This window comes from Staurois parvus, unplaced genomic scaffold (genome assembly GCF_062004578.1).
Source record: "Staurois parvus isolate SC_StPar_1 unplaced genomic scaffold, SC_StPar_1.0 ptg000732l, whole genome shotgun sequence".
NCBI classification, from domain to species: domain Eukaryota; kingdom Metazoa; phylum Chordata; class Amphibia; order Anura; family Ranidae; genus Staurois; species Staurois parvus.
Window position 1 is genome coordinate 937,960 of NW_028318528.1, and position 27,156 is coordinate 965,115.

Here is a 27,156-nt window from a genome sequence, read left to right on the forward strand (position 1 = left end):
GCTCTCCACCACCTTGGGGTACACGAGGCCCGCTCTCCACCACCTTGGGGGACACAAGGCCCGCTCTCCACCGCCTTGGGGGACACGAGGCCCACTCTCCACCGCCTTGAGGGACACGAGGCCCACTCTCCACCACCTTGGGGGATGCGAGGCCCACTCTACACCACCTTGGGGGACACGAGGCCCGCTCTACAATGCCTTGGTGGACACGAGGCCCGCTCTCCACCACCTTGGGGGACACGAGGCCCACTCTACACCGCCTTGGGGGACACGAGGCCCACTCTACACCGCCTTGGGGGACACGAGGCCCGCTCTACACCGCTTTGGGGGACACGAGGAGCAGCCCCCTCTACACCACCTTGGGGGACACGAGGAGCAGCCCGCTCTACACCACCTTAGGGAACACGAGGAGAGGCCCACTCTACACCAGCGTGGTGAACACGTGAAGGAGAGACCCGCCAACGGTGCACATCACTACACCCGCCAGCTTAAGGTAAATGACATTAACTAAACTTACATCTTTTAAAAGAGACTTTAGTTACTAAAGTCTCTTTTTAAAGATGCAGGAGATAAACAAAAAAAATACAAAATGTTTACTACAGGTTTAAAGCTGTAAAACCTGATATTTTGATTGCACCCTATTGCTATTAAGCTATTGCTGTTATATTTAAATTGGCATAATAAAGCTATGTTATAATTGTAGTTTTTTATATTTTGGACTCTTTATTCTAAAGAAAAATGTAATTTCATAAAATTTAAGGGGGCATGGTTGGGGGCAGGGTTGGGGGCGAGGTTGGGACAGTTCGGGGATGGGGTTGGAGGCAGACCTGGTCAAGGTTGGGTGGGGCAACTGGTGGAGAGTAAGGTTTGTGCCTGGCAAGTAGGTCTAGTAGGGATGCAGACAGTGCAACTTTCCTCAATAGAACACTGAAAACGCTGATTATATTGAACAGAGACACTTCCATTCAGGATTTCCAAGGAAATAGTGAAACAAATAGCTTTCTCTTCAGAACAGAAACAGGTAGGACTCTGCAACAAAGTTTGGTTAAAATCCTTGCAATGTACACTGATCACTCAGAGGGGATTTTTTTTTAATCAACATAAATTGAGTTACTCTTTAGGTTAAAAAAAGAAAGAAGAAAAGTTAAAGTTTAAAAAGAAATTAAAAGTCCAGAGTATACAGCGGGCACCAGATCGTGGTGCCGCGCAGTCCCAGGGAGCGCGCACAGACTGAAAATGCAGGTGCCATTTATGAACGGCAACCCGCTCCTGCACTGCTCCTGTCCAGCCGTTTATGTACATGGGTCGGATGGTAATTGGTTAAATGTATTTTTACTGAAAATATAGATTTGACAGAGAGTAAAACAATTATCGTGAGACATATAAATTTGCGATTTCATCGTTTTATTCTACAGCTTTCAGAAAATATATAATGCTTTGGGGAGTACAATATGACTTTCAACACTCTGGTAACACTGCAAGTATAAATGGAGCTAATCTGTTCTAGTTGTTTAAAAATGTCAAAACTCCATTTTAGAAATCGAATCCAGTGTAAATATGAGTCTGCTACAGCAGAAACAGCTTCAATAGAGGCAATTGTTTTACTAAGTGGATTTCTGGTAAGGATGCTAGGTGAATGTTTTGTACAGCGGTCAGACAAGTAGCAGCACATCAGCCATCTCTCTGCACAGCATTATGCATGGAGGATGATAATTGGATATTATTAATGGTAACAGGCTGTTCTAGGAAGTGGCAGACCCCGGTACAAGACGCTTTATCTTTACTCTTCAAAGTGATTTCTACTTCCACATTTTTTTAAGCCAGACATAGATGAATCGAATCTCACGGTTCCCGGGACCAGCGGAGATTCAATCCATCTATGGGCAGGCTGATTGTACTGAAGTTGACCCATTGACTTAGTACATCCAGCCTGTCGGATTTCTTGCATGCAATCACTGCTGGTGGCTATAGCGAGCAGTGATCATTGTTTTCTGCTGGCAGGGAAGGCTCCCCCCGGCAGAACACAATAGCGCTGCATGAGAGATTCCGCCATCAGCACTGACTGTGTTGATGGGGGAATCGGGCAAATTTCTTTCCTTTCACCCATGATGGAAAGAAAGAAAATTGTAAAATCTATGGCTTGCCTTATTGGAGACAGTTGAAGGATTTCTTAGCAAAATGATGCTTTTGGCAATTATGTGATCTTTTAGGTGCTGAAATGGTACCTTGAGCCCGGGTTCACATACATGCAGTGTGGTATATCGCATGTGATACACACGGGAACCACACCGCATTCCTGTGCAAATCACATGCGAATTCTGTGCAGTGCGATTTGAGCCATACATTTTCTGTGGCTCAGATCGCACCTCATCTGCATCAAAAAGGTGCAGGACCTTTTTTTTGGTCCGAAATAGAATCGGATCACATGGGTATTCACACTGCAATCTGATTCTGCACATCGCACCTCATTTTGCAAAGCAATTTTGGGGTGTTGTTAACTTGACATACACATCCTCAGCGGTTCGCATGAATGGGGTGCGACTGTGATACAGTGTGGAATTCACACAGAATCCGCTGCAAATTCTGCACCGCATCAGTGTGAACGCAGGCTCAAACACTGACATATCTAAAATGGAATTTATACTGCATGATTTTTGCTTACTCATTAGGGCTCCTTCACACCAACCCTGTTGAGTTGCCCAGCACAGTCCCAGTGCATAGACAATTATGTTTTATTACTTCAGTTCACACAAACGCACCGCCTTTGTGTACACTAATAAAGCCTTGTACAGGGGTGGACTGACAACTCATGGGGCCCCCGGGCAATAGGGGATCATGGGGCCCCTGTGTCCTTGCCCACACTCAAACCACACCCAAAAAAGCCTATGAAAGGTACCAAGGGCATCTCATGGGGCCCCCTCCTGACCCCGGGCCCTCGGGCAGTGCCTGAGTTCCCAAATGGTCAGTCCGCCCCTGGCCTTGTATACACGAGCAGGATATTGTGCGAAAAATGCCACTTTTAAAGCGACCGTACAATAATCTGATCATTAGTACACAGCAATCGTCTGGAAAAAAATAGAAGGGAAAAGCACAAAAATTTTTATTGTACGATTTTCATTTAACCAGTACAAATACATTACATTGTTCAGAATTTTTATTCCATCGTTAAAAATTTTCGTAACGTTAGTAATCTCTTCATTTTTGATATGAGACTAGTATGCAGAAAAAAACAGACAATCATTCATCCAGTATTCTAAATGTTTAAACAGGGCATAAAAGGAGGACATGTTGCAATTTTGCTTAACCACTTCAAGTCCGGACACTTTTACCCCCTTCCTGTCCAGGCCAATTTTCAGCTTTCAGTGCTATCACACTTTGAATGACAATTGCGCGGTCATGCAACACTGTACCCATATGAATTTTTTAGCATTTTTTTGAGACAGATAAAACTTTATTTTGATGGTATTTGTTCATCACTGGGATTTTAATTTTTTTTGCTATATAAATGAAAAAGTCCAAAAATGTAGAAAAAAAGTGTTTTTCTTATAAGATTTTGTAAATAAATAATCGTTCTTCATAAATCTTGGCCAAAATGTATTCCGCTATATTTTTAGTTTAAAAAAAACCCAAATTAGTTTATAACCAAAAATTATAATTTTTCAAAATTTTTTGTTTTACATTTTTATTTTTATATTATTATTTATGTGTTTTTTAAAACATACTGTCACCCTAGCAGTAGTGTCACCATAGTGACACTGTACTACTTGTGGGGGGTGATGAAGATTTTTTTTTTTTTTTTACACTGATTTCTTTTAAGGCTGTAAAATCAATCATTTCTCCTTCTCTCTGATTGCATTCTTGCAGTCATTGAGAAATACTGTGTGAGCTGCGATTGGTCACAGCTTGTCACATGGTACAAGACTGTTGTGAATAGCCTTGTACCATGTTATTTCTGTGATCATTCTCACATTTCAATAGTAGTAAGCAATGATGTCAGAAGTGACATCTTGCTTACTACTATACATGTGATCATTGATTGGCCAATCAGTGATCACATGATCAGGACCTCACACGTGAGCGATTGGTGTTACTCTGTGCCCTCCGGACACAGCGGGCACTGGATCGTGGTGCCGCACGCTTCCAGGCTGTAAATACAGGCGCCGTTTATGAACGGCAACCCTCGCCTGCATTGCTCCTGTCCGGCTGTTTATTTACATGGGCCAGGCAGGAAGTGGTTAATGTGCACCCAAGGCCGGTGCTTCCACTAGGCAAACTAGGCGACTGCCTAGGGCGCACTGCCACCTAGGGGCTGCCACTTACTCTGTGCGGGGTGCCGCCATGTCATGAATGATCCTTCAGCTGAGGGGAGCAGCGGCAGAGGGGAGGAAGAAAGGACAGAGGAAGATGCCGGGTGTCTGAGGCCAGTGTAGCAGCTGAGCTGCAGCTCCTTCCAGTGTTCCTCTCAGACTCAGTGCCTTACTGCAAGCCGGCTGGTGGCTGTTGATCATGGTGGAGTTCCAGCAAAATCAGGTGTTGGGGAACCCCAACTAATAATTTCTAAATCTGCAGCTCACAGCACATTTAGGTCAACACTATGTTGAACTATAAAAATAAGTAAAAGAATAAGGAATGTGTTGTACCTTATGTAATTGAAATTCACTGCATATATCAGGTATTTTTAGTGATAGTAATTAAATTAAATTAACAATATAAAGGCCAGAAAAGAATCTGGAGAAGGATCGCCTTAAACGGGTGGTCATTTAGAAATGGGCCCTCCTATACTAGTGAGCAGTGGAAAGAATACTTTGGTGGGCAGTGGAAAGAATGCTCAATATATTGGTGGTCAAAGGGAAGAATGCTTCTTACTTTGGTGGGCAGTGGAAAGAATGCTCAATATATTGGTGGTCAGAGGGAAGAATGCTTCTTACTTTGGTGGGCAGTGGAAAGAATGCTCAATATATTGGTGGTCAGAGGGAAGAATGCTTCTTACTTTGGTGGGCAGTGGAAAGAATGCTCAATATATTGGTGGTCAGAGGGAAGAATGCTTCTTACTTTGGTGGGCAGTGGAAAGAATGCTCAATATATTGGTGGTCAGAGGGAAGAATGCTTCTTACTTTGGTGGGCAGTGGAAAGAATGCTCAATATATTGGTGGTCAAAGGGAAGAATGCTTCTTACTTTGGTGGACAGTGGAAAGAATGCTCAATATATTGGTGGTCAGAGGGAAGAATGCTTCTTACTTTGGTGGTCAGTGGCAGGAATGCTCTGTGCATTGGTGGTCAAGGAGAGTGACAGCAGTGCAGTAGCATGGGATCAGGTAAGCAGCACCGCCCAACACCAATGAAGTGTGTATAACGGTACTGCCTCTGACCACCAATGCAGGGAGAGTTGATAGTACAGCCACAGACCACCAGTGATGAGGGTATTTTGAATCTAACACTGACCACCAGTTATGAGGGTATTAATACTACTGCCATTGACCACAAATGAAGGTGGGTTTAATATTACTGTCACTGATATCAATGAAAGTGGGTTTATTATTTTTTTTCCTGTTGACCACCAATGCTGGTTTTTTTATGGTGTCCATGGACACCAATGCTGGGGGTTATAACTCTGACCACTGAAACCAATGCTTGAGGTGGGCCTGGGGGTGGGGAAGGGGACCCCTTTGGAAAAATTGATTTCTGCAGTGTACAAATCATTGGATCCAATTTGTTTTAAATCTGTAGTCAGTAGGGTTTGTTTCACTGTCCTAACAGGGATATATTGACCCCAGAGCTTCTACTGCAGGCCAGACACTCTGAAATTAACCCTATAAACCAAATGCAATCTTCCCAGAGTGTCTCATCGGTTAAGTCTAATAAGAGAGCTGAGGTTTGCAGTTCTAACATTTAAAAAAAAAAAATTGCATTAGGGTTTTAGAGTAATTGTGTGCAGGGGCACTAATAATTATTATGGCATTTTCACTTCAGTGTACCCATATGTTATCCAAACCATAGTAGAGCAAAACCATGAACCAACATCCACTTTTTCCCCTAGGCCCACAAATGTATTTATTTAATATTTATTACAGGTACTTGTATAGCGCCATCAATTTAAGCAGCACTTTACATATATATTGTACATTCACATCAGTCCCTAACCCTCAAGGGACGTACAATCTAAGGTCCCTAACTCACATCCATACATACACATACTAGGGACAATTTAGACAGGATTAAATGAACCTACCAGCATGTCTTTGGAGTGTAAACGTTCATAGGGCAAGATATTTGTTTTTTCAATCCCTAAAAGGTGTCCCTCCTAACTATTTTCAGATGTTAGTAACTATGCTGAGGGTAGGTTACCATTACTTTTGTTAGGAGTGGTTTTTGCAGAGTGGGATGGTGAGATCATTATTTGAATTTATGGTTCTGTAAGCTTTTACTTGGAAATGATGGTTTTATGTCTTACCATTTCAAGTCTTTATTGAGTTCAACAGCTGAAATATAAGTCATGGATACAGCTGCACTATTTCAGCAATCTGTGTCATTTACATTGAATACAGTACATGAAATGTGTAACATGTTGCATGGATGCATGTCATATCATAATTAAAATATTTGTATGTAAAAGGCTGTGAAATGGTCATCAAAGGTCCTCAATAGTTAGATGTCACATTAGCAGTGATACCCCTCCTAGAGAGCTATGGGGAGCTGCTCTCTGGTGCTGTGAGGAAAAAGGGAAAAGCCCTGTGATTAAAGAAACCTTAAAACATTGCAATTAATTGAACTTTTTTCACGTGTGTTTTTTACTTCTTATAAGAACCAGCTATTCCATAGTGTATAAGACAATGGTGCTTGAATCAGTTACATTTACTATGGAAAGCTAAGTGCTCATAAAATTTGAATTGTGTAATCCTACTGGCTGGATTTATGCAAAAGAGTATCTTACAAATAAAATAAAGGAGCAAATTACAGCAAATTTACAATCAGCTTAGGTCTAATTAAACATTTTCCAATGTATAAAAGTGTTGTTTCTTAATACTGCATCCAGAACTTTCAGATATATTGGATCTTATGTGAACCTTGACAGTATGTTAGTTTTTGGTACCAAAAACCTGGTGCAGGATGTTAAGGTGCATGACAAGTAAACCTAAGTATCATCTTTCACTAACAGTTATCGTGAAGCTCACACTTAGGCTGCCCTAAAGTTTAACCCCTAACCTAACCCTAAAAAGTATGACTTCACCTTTTAACCCAACTTTGAGTAAAGTGCTAGAAAATATTTTCAAGTTTTAATTCCAACTGCTGTTTGTCCCACAGAATCCAAGATTTTGAGTTGTCACCAGTACAGGAATAGAGGAAAACCTTTACAATCAGGGACATTTGTCCTGGTGGCATCTAAGAGGGGATTCACTTTGGAGAGAATTCCCCTAACTTCCTGTAGTGTCTATACAGGGAAGGGAAATAGTAACCAAATTCTGAAACATAACCCTTAAAGTCAGTGGCGTCCAGGGGCGGACTGACCATTCGAGCACTCGGGCACTGCCCTAGGGCTGGGTTTCAGTAGGGGGCCCCATGAAATGCCCCTGGTACCTTTTTATAGGCTTTTTTGGGTGTGCTTTGAGTGTGGGCAAGGACACAGGGGCCCCATGATCCCCTATTGCCCGGGGGCCCCATGAGTTGTCAGTCCACCCCTGGTGGCGTCCCAAGGCAGGTGCGGGGAGTGCGGCCTGCACCGGGTGACACCGACCACACGGGGTGACACGGGACCCGCTCCACGAAAAGGTAAGTTGTAAAGCAAGTCGACGATCCCCTCAGGATGGAGTTTCTTTACAACTTACCTTTTCGTGGAGCGGGTCCGGTGTCACCCCATATAGGTTGCAGGCCAACGATCCCCGCAGGATGGATCAGATCTACGGATTGGGGAGCATAATGGATCGGAGTCTGATCCATTATGCTCAATCTGCAGATCCGGTCCATTCTGCGGGGATCGTCGGAGGGGGTGTCACCAAGTGTTATCGCACCAGGTGACGCCAACCCTAGGGACGCCCCTGCTTAAAGTGTTACTAAACCCAAGACCCTGCATTCACTATATCTGGTCTCCCACAGCACACAGAACATGGAAGTGCAATTATTTTAGTAAATATAAACTGCTAAATACCTTTTCTATCAGTAGTTAGAGCAGTCTTGTGATTTCTATCAGTGTCTAGCCAAGCACATGTTAAAGCTTTTAGGAGGAGTTTTCATTCTGCTCAAGTAGGAAACAGGACCCCTGACCGGTGTCTGGATAGTGCTGATTGACCCTGTGCTGATCACATATACTCTCCCAAGAAAAAAAAAAACCTCTCTAGCAATACACACGAAACTGAGCATGTGCAGAGTGACTCCACACGATATGTCTTATCAGGAGATAAGAAGGGGACACTGGAAGAAGGGGAGGATCAGAGGAGTCAGGATCAAACATTGTTTTTACACAATTCAGAGGATTGACCCCTTAGGTTCCACAGTGAGTATAACAAGCATGCTTTACTGCATATACAGACTGATTTTACTGTTGTGGGTTTAGTAACACTTTAACCTAAGCCTAACATTTAGCCCACCCCCCTTTCCTCAAGCCTAAAGTGTATTTAAAACCATAACCTTTTTTATTTTAATTGTTAATAATGGTGAAATTCACACTCCTTATTTGTCCTGGTGACCACTGTCACTGGGAATAAAAGCCAAAGAATATCCAGCATTTTAGAGTTGTCACTTGAACAAAAATACAGGGGCCATTCAAGTTAAACCAGGACTTTTAATTGTACAGTTATAAAAAGGGATGCTAGCATGGTGTTGCAGTAGTAAATGGCAAGTGTGTCCTATTACTGATAAGCGGCACACATGTTGCGGGCCAGTCCAGAGACTGTTAATCAAGATGGCAGACAGTGCATGCATGGAACAGCTTTTGATGATGAAGTTTATTGTGAATGAAGGTGTAAAACCCATGGATATCTACAGAAAACTCCAAGCACAGTATGGTGATGAGACAAGCAGCCATATTAAGACATTTGAATGGTGTAAATGTTGCAAAGATGGCCGTATGTCCATCAGTGACGATCCTGGTCATGGTGGTTCGTAGCCCACAGTAGTCATTCCTGTGACCATTCAGCAGGTGGAACGACTGCTCCTGGATGATAGATGCATAATCTGTTGTGAAATTGCACAAAAGATTAATCTTTCTGTGGGAAACGTTGAACTTAATCATTCACAAACATTTCCATTTTTGAAAAGTTAGCGCACGCTGGATACCAAGACAGCTTTCCACTTATGACCAGTACAAACGCGTCTGTGGGAAAAAAACAGCCTGGGTTGATCACTAAAGGCGTCCTGTTTCTCCAGGACAACACACAAGCTCAAACTGCTCAAAGAACTATATGCACATTATAGCAACTCACCTGGGATGGACCCTGACCATAAAATGATGGTAGAAGATCTAAGCCTCCCTATCTTCATCCAATAATTGAAAAAAAAACCTTTTGCCTGTAGTTGGGCTCCCATAAATATCTAACTTAGTGTATAATCATAATATTAGGTAAGTATGACCATGTGGAAATAATACAATTTCCCATCTATTAATTCCATAAAGAGTACATTTATTTGTCGGGATTTTCTGATAAGAGTATTCCACTTTCTCAGGAAAGAGGCATGTGTGTCATTCAGCATGAAAATCAGTTTTACATTAAAGTGGACATATGCCAAAAAAAAGACTAACATGACTTTTAACTATTCCCTACCGTATCCAAAATGAATAAAACATTTTGATTTTAGATTCACATCACAACGCTGTGGGTTGCAATGCATGCATTGCGTTGTGGTTCATTAAACATCCAATTCAAAGTAAAGTAAATTGACCAAAATGCACTGGAACACATGCAAAAGTAGGGCATTGCAGCACAATGCACTGGACACTTCATTTGGGAGGTGTGTTGGAGTGCCATTCACAATGAATAGCACTGTAGAACACCAACACATGTGTTGTATAACATGAGCATTATCACAGTGCAATGGTGTAAGTGGGCCTTCAGTCTTTGTCCAAAACTTAAACCCTTCCTGCACCCTTTTTGGATATTGAAATGGCACAGGGATTTCCATTGAGAGAGCTCAGAAAAAGATTGGTGGTATTAACGCTAGGATTTTATGCGTCCAAATTTTACTAGTAATTGTGAGTCTATTGTATGAGAGCTTTTGAATGAAAAGCTGTAAACGGTGCCAAAAACAGTCATTATGTTCTTCATATACAATTATCCCCAATTGGACATGGATAAAAAATACTAAGGGCTATAACCAGCTTTAACTATTCCCTACTGCATGCAAATAAAATAACGATTTGGTTTAGATGTACTTTATTGCATATAATCTACATTCTCAACACACTATAAAATAGATTATTGCGTTCTATAACCGAGATTCCACCAGGGTCATTCGGCTCTATGTAGAGGTTCATAAATATCTTAGAGAACACTCTTTCAAATTTTGCTGTCAGATCAGGAAACTTTCGTATGTTTGTAGGCCCCTTCACAATTCCATCTGAAGCCCCCTGGCTGAGCCTGCATGTAGGAAGGTTAATTGACTATTCTTGGCCAATCACAAATGTCTCCACCGAGACAGGTCGGGGCCTTCACAGTGCTCCCCTACCCTCCTTCCATAGGCACAAGCATGTATCTTTACCTGACGCAAGCCTGCAAAGGTCTTTGTTTAGAAAGAAACATGCCACCATTTACTGTTTGTTGACATCCTAAGCAACAGTCTGTGACCGTGTTTCTAGCAGAAGTGCTAATTTATCATCTGTAGTTTGTATTGTCTTATATGGAATAAACATGTGTTTTGTAATGCATACAAACCATAGGTCTGTGTCTGATGGTCTCTGGCAGGTGGCATCGGATTGCACTGAGCGTTGAAGGAAAAAATGTGACCATGTACGTAGACTGTGAGAAGAAGCAGACCCAATTCCTGGACCGTGACGAAAACGCCATTATCAGCACAGAAGGTGTTACGTTGTTTGGGACACGACTACTTGATGAGGAGGTCTTTGAGGTAGGAGGGTTGTGCTTACATTTTCAGCTCTTCTTTCCACTGCTGGTAATTAATCTTCATCTTTCAAAAAGGAATCAGACACCAGTAGTGTCTGTCCAGCCAAAACTTTGTTTTAAGTTATGGATAGAGTAGGGAAGGGTTACAACCTCTGTTGGGTGTTGCTCTCCAACTCTATCCAAAACTAAAGAGAAAAGTTCCGGCTAGACTTACACCTCAAATAAGGTTTTGGATAAATATCATGGGCTCTAGGGACAATTTAGTTTTATGTAGCATCTAAGTTGTGTTTTAGGCCCACAAATGTTTTTTTCTGACTTCTGCCATTATTAAACAACTCCACTTTATAGGTCAGTATATTTGATACAGAAAAAAATTATCAGTTCTTATCATACAATTCTACTGCTCTTCCTGCTGCAATCCACTTTAAGAGCTGTGTGGTCTCTTATCATTAGTCATATTACTATTATTATTATTATAATGGTGCTTTAAATGGAACTTTTCTCTTTAGTTTTGGATAGAATTGGAGAGCAACACCCAACAGAGGTTGTAACCCTTCCCTACTCTATCTGTATAATGATGCTTTAAAGCACCATTATGCAGCACTTGCAGCTTGTAACTGAGTGTGTTTGGGTGGGAGAAACCTTTAATGGGTGTACCAATTAACTTATAGGTGGAGTCAAGGCTAAATCAACTTCTTACATCTATTAGGAACGTCAACCATGAGACCTCACTTTCATCAGCCCTAGTTTTGTTACTGCCTTTTTTGATGTGTGGGGTGATCCTTCCCACCAACTCCTATTACATTCCCCATCATATAAAAAAAACAAGAGAGTAGGACTTCCCCACAGAAACCATGGGTCTAGAAATACAAGAGCAGAAATCTCACCACCAGAACACATGGAAGATGTAGGAAACCTGTAGAGAAGCTTTATTCTGTTTTTTTTTTAATAGGGAGGAGCCCTTGAAATAATTTTCCAGTCTCAGAGAACCCCTGCTAAAAATTACTATGTCTACAACACACAGTACATTAGCATTAAGAAGAATACTCTTTACATTTTTTGTCAGAGGGAAGAATGCCACCTTAAAAATAACTAAAATAATCATTGATGTCAGTAGTTACTCATCTGAGTGGCAGAAATTGGTCACTGTTCAAGGAACCCCTAGCAAGCCCTGGAGGAACCCATGGGTTCCACAGAACCCTAGTTGAGAAAGGCTGCTGTAGAGGGTTTAACTCTCCAAAGTCTACCAAGTACTGAATTATACTGTACGTTTTGGGTGGACCGATCCTTTAAAGAAGTATAACAATAACAACTGGAAAAAAAAGCTTATCTACGTTATCTAAAATACCTGGCCAGGCAGTGACTATTAGTAACTGACACTACATGATCCTGGTGCCATATAAGAAACGGGAGGTGTGGTTGATAACAGTATAGGAAGATACAGGCAGCAATAAAAACATAAGCCTTCTTAACTCCACTAAAATTGTGTTTTGTATGTTTGTCTGTGTCCCCATTAGAAAAATCACCATCTTTGTCTCAGTTGGGGAGATTCCTCTTTACCTCCTGACCTAACAGGAAGCGAAGAGGGAATCTCCCCAATAGGGATAAAGATGATTATAAAAAATTGACGGAAGATCTAACCCTTCCCCACTCTATCCAAAACAAAATGTTCAGTGCAGATGGACTTCAGGAAAATTTGGAATTTGGAAATGTTTCCAAATACAGCACAGTTCACTTTTAAGTTCATTATAACCCACAAGCTATAGAGTGCTTATGTATTTCTGTGTCTCAGGGTTGGATGAGCCTCTGTGAGAAATCCATTTGTCACCACAAATCAAAACGAGAACATTTAATCCAGAGCGGTCAGCAGTTTTTGTTGACATATTTGCCGGGGAAATATGTTCATCAGTATTGTGCCTTGTGGAATCCCCAGTGAGATGGAGCAATGCAGAACACTGTTCCTCGTTTCCCATGCACTGTATGTTTTGTTGTGGTGCAGACAATGTTCCAGGGGGTGTCTCACTGGGGAAAGGCGTGGGATGGGAATTACCATGGACATCTGCCTGAACTGAACTTTTACATTTTTGTATCTCAATAAAGAGGTGAGGAATGGCAAAATGAGGAGCGAGATGTAGGACATGCGAAGAAACACACATACAAGGGTCAGGTAGCAATATAGAATATAGAATAGTTTGCAGTTAACTTATTCACTGCTGGCAGGTTTGGTTTTTTTTATTGCACAAACTACTTTTGATATATTTATTTCCTATTTTTATCAATATGGTTAGCAACACTAACAGTGGACCTGCCTTACCTGCCATTAGCTTTCTTTGAAGGGGCATACTAGAGTTCTTTCCACAACCATACACACTCACTTGTTGAGAATATAAATCAGCATCTTAACCAGGGGCGGACTGACCATTTGGAAACTCGGGCACTGCCCGAGGGCCCAGGGTCAGTAGGGGGCCCCATGAGATGCCTCTGGTACCTTTTTCATAGGCTTTTTTGAGTTTGGGCAAGGACACAGGGGCCCCATGATCCCCTATTGCCTGGGGGCCCCATGAGTTGTCAGTCCGCCCCTGATCTTAACCCAACCAGAGTGCTGAATTTGACATTACATTTCCCACCATTACATAGTGTGACTTTTTATTAAACCTACTTTGCTTAACTGACTTCCACAACTTCCACAGTAGTTCTTTTTTTATACCCAAATAAAGAACCTAATTGCTCAGAAATATGTTTTTTGAAAATAGACTGTTATCTGTTGGCTGAGTGATCTAAGGGATTGCAGTATTCCAGTTGGCTGCAGTCAGGACAAGGAGTCTTTTTATATCAGGAAATGGGTGCACAGAGGCGCAGCACATGCAAATGTATATGGCAGGGGTTTCCAAACTTTCCAAAGAAAGGGCCAGTTTACTGTCATTCAGACTTTAGGGGGGACTGCTGTACCCAGTGGTATAAGGAGATATGTCTTGTTTTCTGAGAATTGTTTCCATTTCACTGTAAACTGAACTACCTTATATGATATCCCTCAGCTATTTGTAGTTTCTGTTCTTCACATAACTATATTGATAAGAATGGAATGTTTCATTGGTCATCCTAAGATTAAGCAATGCCTACTGAGTTCTGTATAACAGTTCTTGTCATGCATTAAACTTTCAGAGATTTAGCTTGCACACTTCGGTGTCTGGAGCTTTATTTCTCCCAGGCCTGAGGGTGAAAATAATGAGGACAGGGGCTACAGACTTAAGCTGATTCCTATCAAGTGGGAGTAAAAAATGCCCAATCTTTGGTAGGGGGGGGGGGGGGGAATAGTTGGTGCCAGTGGAAGGAATAGTGTCCCATTGTTGGTGTCAGTGGAAGGAATTATGCCCCGTTGTTGGTGTCAGTAGAAGGAATAGTGCTCTATTGTTGGTGTCAGTGGCAGGAATTATGGTGCATTGCTGGTGTCAGCAGCAGGAATAATGCCTCAAGGGCCAGATAAAGGCAAGCAAAGAGCCACAGTTTGGAGACTACTGGTATATGGCCTGGTATTTTGATGGTGCCAGTTTGGAAAACCCGCCTTTGGCATCAGAATGTGACCATTGCGCTCTTGGCCTCACCCTGTACAGAGATTTTCCAGGCTGTGTGGCAACAATCTAAGTGGCAGCAGACTGAAAATGATCTGGGATGGGTTACTCTGCAGTTAACCCTTTACACACAGAAGCAATAGCTGCCACCACATGTATTAATAGAAACATTCACAGTTCACAGCATCTGCTGTAACAATTTTGACCTTAAGAAATGTCTGTGACACTTAATGCCACTGCAGACAGGAAGGTAACAGAGTTTAAAATATAATAGCTTTCTTCATAGAGCCAAGGATTTTTTTAATTTCTTATTTAGAGCATTTAGAAAATTGAGGTTATCAATTTATAAATATTGTTTTAATGAAAAGAAAGAAAAAGATATTACAAAATATACAATAGCAATGGTAAAATAAACAGAATGTCAGTTCACAAGACTTGTGATGAATCCCACAATTTAGGAGCTCTAGTAAGTAGGGTTGTGTGATTTGTCATGCAAAGCCGCATATATAGATTCTGAGAAAACAGAGAATAAAGGTTTATGAAAAAAGTATCAGATCTCCATAGCCTGTCTAGGTTTGCCCAGTTCATGATAAACAACAAATCCACATGTTCATCTCTGATTTATGGACCATAGAGAACAATATATATTAGCAGATTAGAAATTGGTTACATTAATGAAAATAGATGTCTGGATCCTGTTTTGCTCATATACTGTATACATAGGGATTGATTTACTAAAACTAGAGAGTGCAAAATCTGGGGCAACCAATCAGCTTCCAAATTTTTTTGTCAAATCGCAATTGAACAAGCTGAAGTTAGAATCTGATTGGCTACCATGCAACCAACTGGAAACTGATTGGTTTCTATGCAGAGTTGTACCAGATTTTGCACTCTCCAGTTTTAGTAAATCAACCCCACGTCACGTTGAAAAAAAGTTATAAGGCTATCTAATTCAAACAATATAACAAAAAATAAATAAATACATTGAAAACCTTCATATATCAAACTGTATACCTACAGCTGATCAAGAGGAAGGCAAAAAAAATCCTTACAGCTTGGTCCAATTTGCTCCAACAGAAAAAAACTTTATGATTCCATAAGGTAATTGGGTTTTTCATGGATCAACAATTTATATTTATATGTATTTATGTAGTTATTTTTTTCTACTGATGTAGCAATCAGTCTCTCTTTATAACATAAAATAATAGCTGTTACTTTTTAAAACTGAAAGAGCAAATAGAGTCAGAAACAGTTCAACTTCTTTACAAATGAATAACATTTAAGTTATGTTTTTTATTGATGATGTTCCCACTTAAAGCTACAGTTTTAATAAGCAAGAAAACCCTCCAAATTATGTAATTGTAGATAACTCCCTTTATAAGGCTGCATTAGTGTAAATTATTGTCTTGTAAATATTCTCCTGTTGGTTTTGGAAAATATATTTATCTATTGGCTTCTTTCTGTGCTTTTTTTTGAGTATTATCTAAGGAGGGGGAAATAATTCCAATTTTTCTTCTATGGTTATCAGGCCAAATAAATGAAATTTGGACGTGTCTAATCCGAGAGCTGAGAATTAACAGACTAATGGCTAAGAAGTGTACAAATAACAACACTTATGATAGCACACAAAACTACTGTGCTAGAGATAATAATGTGCAATAATATAAAAGCACTATTGTTACAGTTCTTTCTCATATCAAGTCCAGTAACCATTAAATTATAAAGGTCCAAAGATTGAACTAAAGTGGCATAGTAACAGGTTTTTTATACTTCATGGAGCATATTTTACAATTTCAATCTACTGCTGACCTGCCTGAGATTTCAGTGAAAGCCTTGCTTTGCTGAGCAAGAGGTACACAGGAGTTCTACACACTCTCCATCCCCATATGGCAGCTCTCAAGCCTGGAAATTGGCTGCTCAGGTACCAGGTGTTCCTTTCAGGGGAAGCAGGTGTTGCACATATTCCTCCATACTTGAATATACTATTTTCTGATTGGTTCATTGGTGAACAGAGCAGCTGTTAGCGTCAGGAGTCAGGCTTGGAGACCAGTAGCTATTGCAATAGAGAGGCCAATAGGAAGAGTACATGGGCAGGTCACTCTGGTGGATTACTCGGGCTAACCCAAGGAGTGGGGTCTAAGCAAAAACTGGTATTCACCAGAACTGATGGTGGAGATGCATGTTAACACCAAGGCACAGTCCTCAGGATTACCCCACCAGGAAGTGAGTAAGCTGGGGTCCAGTACCAGATATAGAAGATGGGGATCACACCAGGGGCGGACTGACCGTTTGGAAACTCGGGCACTGCCCGAGGGCCCAGGGTCAGTAGGGGGCCCCATGAGATGCCCCTGGTACCTTTTTCATAGGCTTTTTTGAGTTTGGGCAAGGACACAGGGGCCCCAGGATCCCCTATTGCCTGGGGGCCCCAAGAGTTGTCAGTCCGCCCCTGGATCACACAGAAGCATAGTCAGTAAACAAGCCAGAAGTTGGTAACAAGTGGTTGCAGGATGGGATCAGGCAGAAGTGTAGTAGAGGAACAAGCCAAAGGTGGGTAACAAGTGGTAGCAAAGATATGGACAGCAATGGAGGAGACAAGAGCAAGATATTGGCCGGAGATAGCACAATATTCTGACAAACAAGAAGAGTAAAGGCATGGATTTAATAGGAAGTTCTTTAGAGGAGCAAAGGGGAGCAAGGGGAATCCAATTACTTCTGCTGGCCATAGATGTTTTGAATCTAGGCTGTTTCAGCATCTCGACCGGAACCATCTATGGTCAGGCTGATTGTACCCAATTCAATCCATTGATCAACTTGGGTACAACAAGCATGTTGGATTTTTACATGCAATTATTGCTTGCAGGGAAGAAACTCGCATCCTCCTGCCTTACTCTTTCAAGAGCTGAATGGCTGAAATTTGAGCTTTAAGTACTTAGATCAAAAGCAGGTGAGAATCTTCAATGAAGTTTTTTTCCTAATGTGTAAAAATTGAAGATTTAGATTGTTTTCTCAACAAAACTGGAGGTTCATTTTAACAGTGCATAATTGACTTCTCTCTGCCAGCACCCTTGGTTCTTGTTGCATGTTTATGGTTAATAACTTTTGAAGGAATTAATTGAATAAGCTATACTCTATGTATCCAATTCCACATTATTCACTCTTTGGTCTATATAATTTACTATAAAATTCAGATCTTCCTGTGTCTGATTCCTCTCAAGCTCTGTTGATGTTGGCAGGAACGCTTTCTGGCTGGGATCCTAAATCTCCCTTGTGGTCAGGGGTCAGAGCTCCAGCTGGCCATGGGGCTCCCCCTCCACACAATTCACTCTGCAAGCACAACAGGAATTTCTATTCAGTGGAGCGGCCTGTAGCACTGCGGGCAAACAAGATGGAACCTTTGCTTTTGTTCTTCATCTACTGACATTTAAATTGCATAGTAAAGCTAACTATACTGAGCTGCCAAATCCATGTTCACAGGACAGGTATTGTTCCAACGCAACTTAACCAAGAAACCATTTCTTTCAGTTGGGGGCCAAAATGACATCTGTAAACAAACTACTAGCTTCATGTTGCCGGGTGAGCAGTTTGAAGCTGAACAGTATGAAGAGAAAGTCTTGAAATTGTAAAGTGCTTGGGGATCTTTACTACTGCATTGAAAGGCGAAATATATAATATATTGTTTTTTCTTTTTACTTTAGTTAGTTATTATACTCAGGACACACAAATTTACCTCTCCACCCCCCACCTCACCCCCTCACTCTCCGCCCGCATCGCCCACCTCCTGAACGACATATCAGACTGGCTATCCCTCCATTTCCTCAAGTTAAACCTGTCCAAAACTGAGCTCCTAGTTTTCCCCCCAGCCCGCACCCCCCCCCCTGAGCTCTCCATCACGTCCAACAATGCCATTATCAGCCCCCCCCATCCTCTCTATCACTACTAGAAACGTCACCATCAATCCCACCCCACGCGCCAAAGTCCTGGGTGTCACCCTGGACTCAAACCTTTCCTTCCAACCTCATGTCCAATCACTATCAAGGTAATGCAGGCTCCACCTCCGCAACATCTCCAAGATACGTACATTCCTCACCCCAGACACCACTAAACAACTCGTACACTCCCTCATCATCTCACGTCTGGACTACTGCAATTCCCTTCTCACTGACCTATCCAAACAAACGCTATCCCCAGTCCAGTCTATCCTGAACTCAGCGGCTAGACTCATCCACCTCACCAACCGCTCCACATCCGCCACCCCCCTCTGCCTATCCCTTCACTGGCTCCCGATTGCCCAGCGCATCAAATTGAAATTACTAACTCTGACATACAAAGCCATTCACAACACCGCCCCAAACTACCTAACTGACCCGATACCCAAATACTACCCTACCCGTGCCCTTCGCTCCTCACAGGACCTCCTACTCTCTAGCTCCCTGGTCTCCTCATACCACGCCCGACTGCAGGACTTCTCCAGGACTTCCCCCATCCTCTGGAACTCCCTACCCCAATCCATCAGACTGTCACCTACCCTCCTCACCTTCAGGCGCACCCTGAAAACCCATCTCTTTAGGGAAGCCTACCCCTCCCTCACCTAACAACCAATCTCCTCCACTCCTCCCACCACTCCATCCCCCACAGCCACTTCCTCCTGTACCACTTCCCCTCCCTCCTAGATTGTGAGCTCGAAAAAGCAGGGCCCTCGAACCCCTCGTGTATTGTACTGTTACTGTTTTGTCTCATGTTCTGTCCCCCTTGCTATTGTACAGCACTGAGCAAACCCTTTGGCGCTATATAAATACTGTATAATAATAATATTAATAATTATAAGCCCTTGTTAAGGTAGATATGAAACACTATTTACAATTACCAAGTGGAGAGCTAGGTTCCTTTTGAACTGACCTGACCATACTTAAAGTGGTCCTAAAGTCGAACTTTTTTTGTACCTTAATGCATTCTCTGCATTAAGGTATAAGACACCCTACTATCTTTACTAGCCCCCCTACCCTAAACACTTACCTGCTCCTCTCACTGATCCAGCCCTGTCCCAGCTCCAGCATCACTCTCCTTAAAAAAAACTGAAGGCAGAGGACAGTGCTGTATTTAGGTTTTGTGCTGCTCTAGGCAACACAAAAATTGTGTGCCCCTACAGACACTGACCAACACCCCCCCCCCCCCCCCTTCCCCCTCCCATTGAGAGAGCCTGACATTGACCAACAACACCCCTGCCCCCCACCTGGGAGAGCCTTTCACTACCCCCACCCCCCCAGCGATAGAGAGGAAGACACTCATCTTCACAGCTCCAAACATCCCCGGGAATGAGAGTCAGGCTCTACATACACCATCAAGCAGCCCGCAGTCTCTCTCACATCCTACCTGGTTCATGTTGTGTGTATCCCTTCTTTCATCCCTTCTTCTGGAGGGAGGTGCTGCCCCCCTGAGAAATGCCGCCTTGGCAAGTGCCTTGTTTGCCTTGTGGTAAATACGCCTCTGGCAGAGGAGCCATAGGCACAAATACTTGTGAGTAGGGAGCAGGAGCATGGCTTACCAGCACTGTTTGTAAGTCTATGGATGCACACAGCCCGGCTCTGGAGTGCACATGTACGGGTACCTCCTTAACACTGGGCCCTGTAAATAGTCACCTGGAGCAGGGAGAAAGTGACAGCACTGGCAGGGGATGGCCAGAAGAGCAGAAGTAGAAGTTTTTTTGTGCAATATCATTGCACAAGGCAGGTAATTATGATCTCTTTGGTCATAAAAAAAGGAACTTTAGTACAACTTTAAAGCTGAAGTCCAAGTAGATAGAAAAGACACAAAAAAGACATAAATTGAGGATCTATATTCATTTTCTGCAGAAGAACTTGGATTGAAAGACGGGGAAGCCAGTGAGTTGTTCTGTAATGCAAGGAATATGCTGATAGGAGGAGAGGTCAGAGAGACAATCATATCATTCTGCTGCTTCTATTTTCATTGTCCAGTCACAGGCTGTGAGAGGTATACTGAACTTCAGAAACTTCAGAAAAAACAAGAAACTGCCCTGTAAGACAGGATTGTGCTGTGTAAATCTCAGGACTGGATAGACAAGGAAAACTCATGTAAAAAATACACATATTTATATATATATATATATACCGTATTTTCCGGCGTATAAGACGACTGGGCGTATAAGACAACCCCCTACTTTTCCTGTTAAAATATAGGGTTTGAGCTATACTCGCCGTATAAGACTACCCCTCTTCCAACGCACACCAAATAAAAATGAAAAAACATCAGATTTGATTTCAATATGGTATGCTATTTCAGTATGGTATTCCAATGATGGGACACTATTCCTCCCACTGACACCAATGATGGGGCACTATTCCTCCCACTGACACCAATGATGGGGCACTATTCCTCCCACTGACACCAATGATGAGGCACTACTCCTCCCACTGACACCAATGATGGGGCACTATTTCATCCACTGACACCAATGATGGGGCACTATTCCTCCCACTGACACCAATGATGGTGCCCCATCATTAGTGTCAGTGTGTGAGGAATAGTGCCCCATCATTAGTCAGTGGGAGGAATAGTGCCCCATCATTGGTGTCAGTGGGAAGAATCGTGCCCCATCATTGGTGTCAGTGGGCGGAATAGTGTCCCATCATTAGTGTCAGTGGGAGGAATAGTGCCCCATCATTGGTGTCAGTGGGAAGAATCGTGCCCCATCATTGGTGTCAGTGGGAGGAATAGTGTCCCATCATTAGTGTCAGTGGGAGGAATAGTGCCCCATCATTGGTGTCAGTGGGAGGAATAGTGCTCCATCATTGGTGTCAGTGGGAGGAATAGTGGCCCATCATTGGTATCAGTGGGAGGAATAGCACCCCATCATTGGTGTCAGTGGGAGGAATAGCGCCCCATCATTGGTGTCAGTGGGAGGAATAGCGCCCCATCATTGGTATCAGTGGCAGGAATTGCGTCTCATCATTGGTGTCAGTGGGAGGAATAGCGCCCCATCATTGGTGTCAGTGGGAGGAATAGCGCCCCATCATTGGTGTCAGTGGCAGGAATTGCGCCCCATCATTGGTGTCAGTGGCAGGAATTGCGCCCCATCATTGGTGTCAGTGGGAGGAATTGCGCCCCATCATTGGTGTCAGTGGGGAGAATAGTGCCCCATCATTGGTGTCAGTGGGGAGAATAGTGCCCCATCGTTGGTGTCAGTGGGGAGGAGGAATAGTGCCCCATCGTTGGTGTCAGTGGGGGAGGAATAGTGCCCCATCATTGGTATCAGTGGGGAGAATAGTGCCCCATCATTGGTGTCAGTGGGGAGGAGGAATAGTGCCCCATCATTGGTGTCAGTGGGGAGGAGGAATAGTGCCCCATCATTGGTGTCAGTGGGGAGGAGGAATAGTGCCCCATCATTGGTATCAGTGGGGAGGAATAGTGCCTCATCGTTAGTGTCAGTGGGGGAGGAACAGTGCCTCATCGTTGGTGTCAGTGGGGGAGGAACAGTGCCTCATCGCTGGTGTCAGTGTGGAGGAGGAATAGTGCCCCATCTTTAGTGTCAGTGGGGGAGAGGAGCGGCTGCTCCTTCTTCCAGTTCGGCCGCTCGCCTCCTCGCCGGTGATTGGTCGCCTGTGTGCCTTTCCAGTGCTGGCGCCCAATCACCGGTGAGGAGGCGGAGCCGAGCGGCCGCGTGACCATCGAGCGGCCGAACTGAAAGAAGGAGCAGCCGTGCTTCCTGGACCGGATCGTCGTGGGACCGGAGCCAGGTAAGGTACAGCAGCCCCTCTGCCCACCCCTGTACTTAGTGTCCGTTGGAGAAGGAGGGGGGGCGGCGCCGCGCCGCCCCTCGAAAAAGTGCCGCCCTGACACCGGCTCGCACCGGAGTATAAGACGACCCCCGACTTTTCAGAAGATTTTCAGGGGTTGAAAAGTCGTCTTATACGCCGGAAAATACGGTATATATATATACTGCTCAAAAAAATTAAAGGAACACTTTGAAAACACATCTGATCTCAATGGGGAAAAATCTCATGCTGGATATCTATACTTATATGGATGGGGTAATGTGTTAGGAATGTAAGGATGCCCCATCGTTTGATGGAAATGAAAATTATCAACCTACAGAGGACTGAATTCAAAGACACCCCAAAAACCAAACTGAAAAAAATGATGCAGCAGGCGAGTCCATTTTGCTGAAATTTCATTGCAGCAACTCAAAATGGTACTCAGTAGTTTGTATGGCCCCCACGTGCTTGTATGCATGCCTGACAATGTTGGGGCATGCTCCTAATGAGACCTGGACAGTCTGAGGTGCAACCTGGCGGTATCAGATGTACCGAAACATGATATCCCAGAGGTGTTCTTTTGGATTTAGGTCAAGCGAGCGTGGGGGGCCATTCAATGGTATCAATTCCTTCATCCTCCAGGAACTGCCTGCATACTCTCGCCACATGAGGCTGGGCATTGTCGTGCACCAGAAGGAACCCAGTACCCACTGCACCAGTGTAGAGTCTGACAATGGGTCCAAGGATTTCATCCCGATACCTAATGGCAGTCAGGGTGCCATTGTCTAGCCTGTAGAGGTCTGTGCGTCCCTCCATGGATATGCCTCCCCAGACCATCACTGACCCACCACCAAAACGGTCATTCTGAGCGATGTTACAGGCAGCATAACATTCTCCATGGCTTCTCCAGACCCTTTCACGTCTGTCACATGTGCTCAGGGGGAACCTGCTCTCATCTGTGAAAAGCACATGGCGCCAGTGGTGGACCTGCCAATTCTGATGTTCAATGGCAAATGCCAATCGAGCTCTGTGGTGCTGGGCAGTGAGCACAGGGCCCACTAGAGGACGTCGGGCCCTCAGGCCACCCTCATGAAGTCTGTTTCTGATTGGTCAGAGACATTCAGAGACATTCACATCAGTGGCCCACTGGAGGTCATTTTGTAGGGCTCTGGCAGTGCTCATCCAGTTCCTCCTTGCACAAAGGAGCAGATACCAGTCCTGCTGATGGGTTAAGGAGCTTCTACGACCCTGTCCAGCTCTCCTAAAGTAACTGCTTGTCTCCTGGAATCTCCTCCATGCTCTTGAGACTGTGCTGGGAGACACAGCAAACCTTATGACAATGGCACGTATTGATGTGCCATCCTGGAGGAGTTGGACTGCCTGTGCAACCTCTGTAGGGTCCAGGTATCGCCTCATGCTACCAGTAGTGACATTGACCCTAGCCAAATGCAAAACTAGTAAAAAAACAGTCAGAAAAGATGAGTAGGGAAAAAAATGTCAGTGACCTCCCTGTAAAACCATTCCTGTTTTGGGTGTCGTCTCATTGTCGCCCATCTAGTGCACCTGTTGTTAATTTAATTAACACCAAAGCAGCTGAAACTGATTAACAACCCCCTCTGCTACTTACCAGACCAGATCAATATCCCAGGAGTTTAATTGACTTGATGCTATACTCTGATCAAAAAGCATTCCTTAACTTTTTTTGAGCAGTATATATATATATATACACAGAATACACACACCGGCCACTTTATTAGGAAATATCCCCCACACCATTACACCACCAGCTTGAACTGTTAATGGATCCATGCTTTCATGTTTGTCTGACCCCACCATCAGCCTTTTTTTCAGTCAAGGCACCCTTTAAAATTATGGACAGTCCCGAGGCACCCCTTAAAAATATGGACAGTCTTGAGGCACCCCATTCTAAAATGTGAAAAACTATTCTAATAGTTTTAGATAATGCAGCAACATCCACACGTGTAGGACACCCAACATTAGAGGAGATTTATTATTCCAAAGCAAATACACTTCTGCACACTGGTACTGACTAGTATACCAGTGTTTCTCTTCTCCTTTAGTTTTACTCCATCACTGAGCTAATGTGACCCCAGTGCTGACATAGAGCAGCAGAAGAGGGTCAAACTAGGATGCTGTGCAGGCAGCTGACATCCTCCTTATCAACTCATGATGTCATTGGTTGTCAGGATGCCAGCAGCTAGAAGGTCGTAATGGTGCACAATGAAGACCTGTGGCTTTGTGTAACTAAAAGGCAGGCTTGTTCCACCCGCTGTCTTGTATAAAAGTTTTCGTCAATTTTTAGACATTTTGCCAAGGCACCCCTGAAGAAACCTCAAGGCACCCCAGGATGCTTGGGCACCCTGCTTGAGAAAGGCTGGATTAGAACACCTGTAAGTTTTTATTGCTGTCTGTGCCTCCATTAAGGAGATATCCCCTATCTCTTTGTCCTGTTTACCATTATCATTGAAAGTGAAAGTAAAACAAAATCCCAAATTTTGGGTTGTCCCCAGAAAAGTAATAGAGGGGAAATATTCCAATGGGAATAGTGGTTCTGGTGACCTGGGGGTCCCCAAAGAATTCCCTTCATTTGTAGGGCTTTCCTCTAATTCTGTTTGGCTATTGGACAGGAAGTGAAGGGAAATCTCTGCAATGAGATAGGGTTATAACCCTCCCTTGCTCTGTCCAAAATGAAAACAAAATTGCCTATAATTCTACTTTAAATATATAATATATACTATATGTTACATAAATAAATAATTATATATTAAAATATTTAAATATATTTAATATTTTTTAGTCCTTCCTTTCCTCTGTTTAGTGGTTGGGAACAAAAATAGAAAGCTCTGTGTATACTGCAATTAATGACTTGACAAAGGATACTCTGCCAGTCACCATGTGACAGTGCTGGACCAATTGCCATTGCCTAGCATGAGTGTGTCATGTGAGCGAAAGTTAATCCCTATTTGTTGGCAAGCTACCGTTTGTTGTGTGTCTGGTGTGGGGGGGGTTGTGGACAGTGGAATAGTGATTAACACTGGGGTTCTAGCTTGTAGGATAGCTGGAGGAAATCTAGAAGGTTGTGTCAATTGCTAGACTGCTCCCCCACCCTTAGAGTACACCAGATATTATATAAGATTCATATCTGCCTGTATGTTGACAGCCAGCTAGCTTGGAGTGGAGTCTCCCTCTAGTGGTGGCCAGAGGTAGTGTCTGTGAAAGGGTATTATTGCCAGTCTTATATACTCAAAGTAAGCCCCTCTCATTCCCTCTTTACCCCAAGTCACGGACCACGCCTCGGTTAGCTAATTACCATGGGTGCTTGTTCATGACAGATTGGTGGGTATTAACTTTTGTATCACTCAACCCTTCCTCTATGATTGTAAGCTGTAACCAGCCGGGCCCTCTGTTTCCTCTTATACCAAATTGTATTGTAACTGTAATGTCTGCCTTCATTTTGTAAAGCGCTGTGCAAACTGATGGCTCTATATAAATCCTGTATAATAATAATAAAAATATAATATTTACCATACCTAGAAGGGATATTTCAGTTAAAAAGATGTCCATGTCAAATTATATGTCTTGGATATTTCAACAGCAGGATCTCTCTCTGTTTTGTAATTCCTGGCCACTTGGGAGTTGTGGATGTTCCCACCCACATTTTATGTACCAGCTCCTCCAGTTACATTTCCCATAATAAATTGCAAATAACCCCCGAGGATGAGCAGGACCTTCTCCAAATTGGCACAACAGGCATGCAGAGTCAGGAACTCAAGCCAATATCTACCCAAAAAAATGAAAATAATCATTATCTGTGGATTGATCCTTTAATGCCATGACTAGGGCACTAAATATGGCTTCCTTCTGGACTGCTCTGACCATCACCCATCATAACACACACAAATGACCACACCACACCATTCTGGAGTTAAATGGCCATAGGAGCCTTTTATTAATAAAATTAAATAAATAACAGTAAATAACTTTACATCACAGTGCAAGAAAATGGAGCAATAAGGTCCTGTTAGGCATCAAGATAAGAAAAGTACCTGCATACCACTCAATCAGGCCTCCAGCCGCAACACCATTGACTCAGAGACAACAAATCACAGACACCCATCGTAACAACTGGGAGCCGTACCTCAGACGGGTCCCTACAATGTGCATTGGTGCCTATAGTTACCTAAAAAGTACCTTGTACCCCACCGGCTGCCTGACAAAAAAAAACATTGTGAACCAACAACCCCTTGTGTTCGAAGGACTAAAATGTAAGGGTAGGAAGTTTTCCCCAACATAGATGACCTCTGATTGAAGACCTCCCCAAACCAAAACCAGACAACCCCCTGCAGCTCCACCCATCCCTGACCTTGGCACCAATCAGGTAAGCCTGGCCATCTTATTTTCTTTTAACTGTTAGGAAACCCTCCTATAACAAGCCCATTTAACCCCCATCATGCCGGCTCTCTGTCTATTTCTTCCTTTTCTTTTATTATTATTATTATACAGTATTTATATAGCGCTAAAAGGTTTGCTCAGCGCTGTAAATCATAGTGAGGGACAGTACATGAGACAATACAGTAACAAAACAGAACACGAGGATTCAGGGGCCCTGCTCTTTCGAGCTTACAATCTAGGAGGGAGGGGATAGTGGTACAGGAGGAAGTGGCTGTGGGGGATGGAGTGGTGGGAGGAGTGGAGGAGATTGGCTGTTAGGTGAGGGCGGGGTAGGCTTCCCTGAAGAGATGGGTT

General features: G+C 43.3%; 1 protein-coding gene across 2 annotated transcripts in view; it reads left to right on the forward strand.

The window, feature by feature from the left end:
* COL5A3 (collagen type V alpha 3 chain) overlaps positions 1–27,156 on the forward strand; it is a 355,418-nt gene that overhangs the window by 168,367 nt on the left and 159,895 nt on the right. For both annotated transcript variants that reach the window (XM_089653980.1, XM_089653982.1), the window contains exon 4: positions 10,893–11,055. In XM_089653980.1, the coding sequence (XP_089510106.1) occupies positions 10,893–11,055 (163 nt within the window). The remainder of the gene's footprint in view (positions 1–10,892; positions 11,056–27,156) is intronic.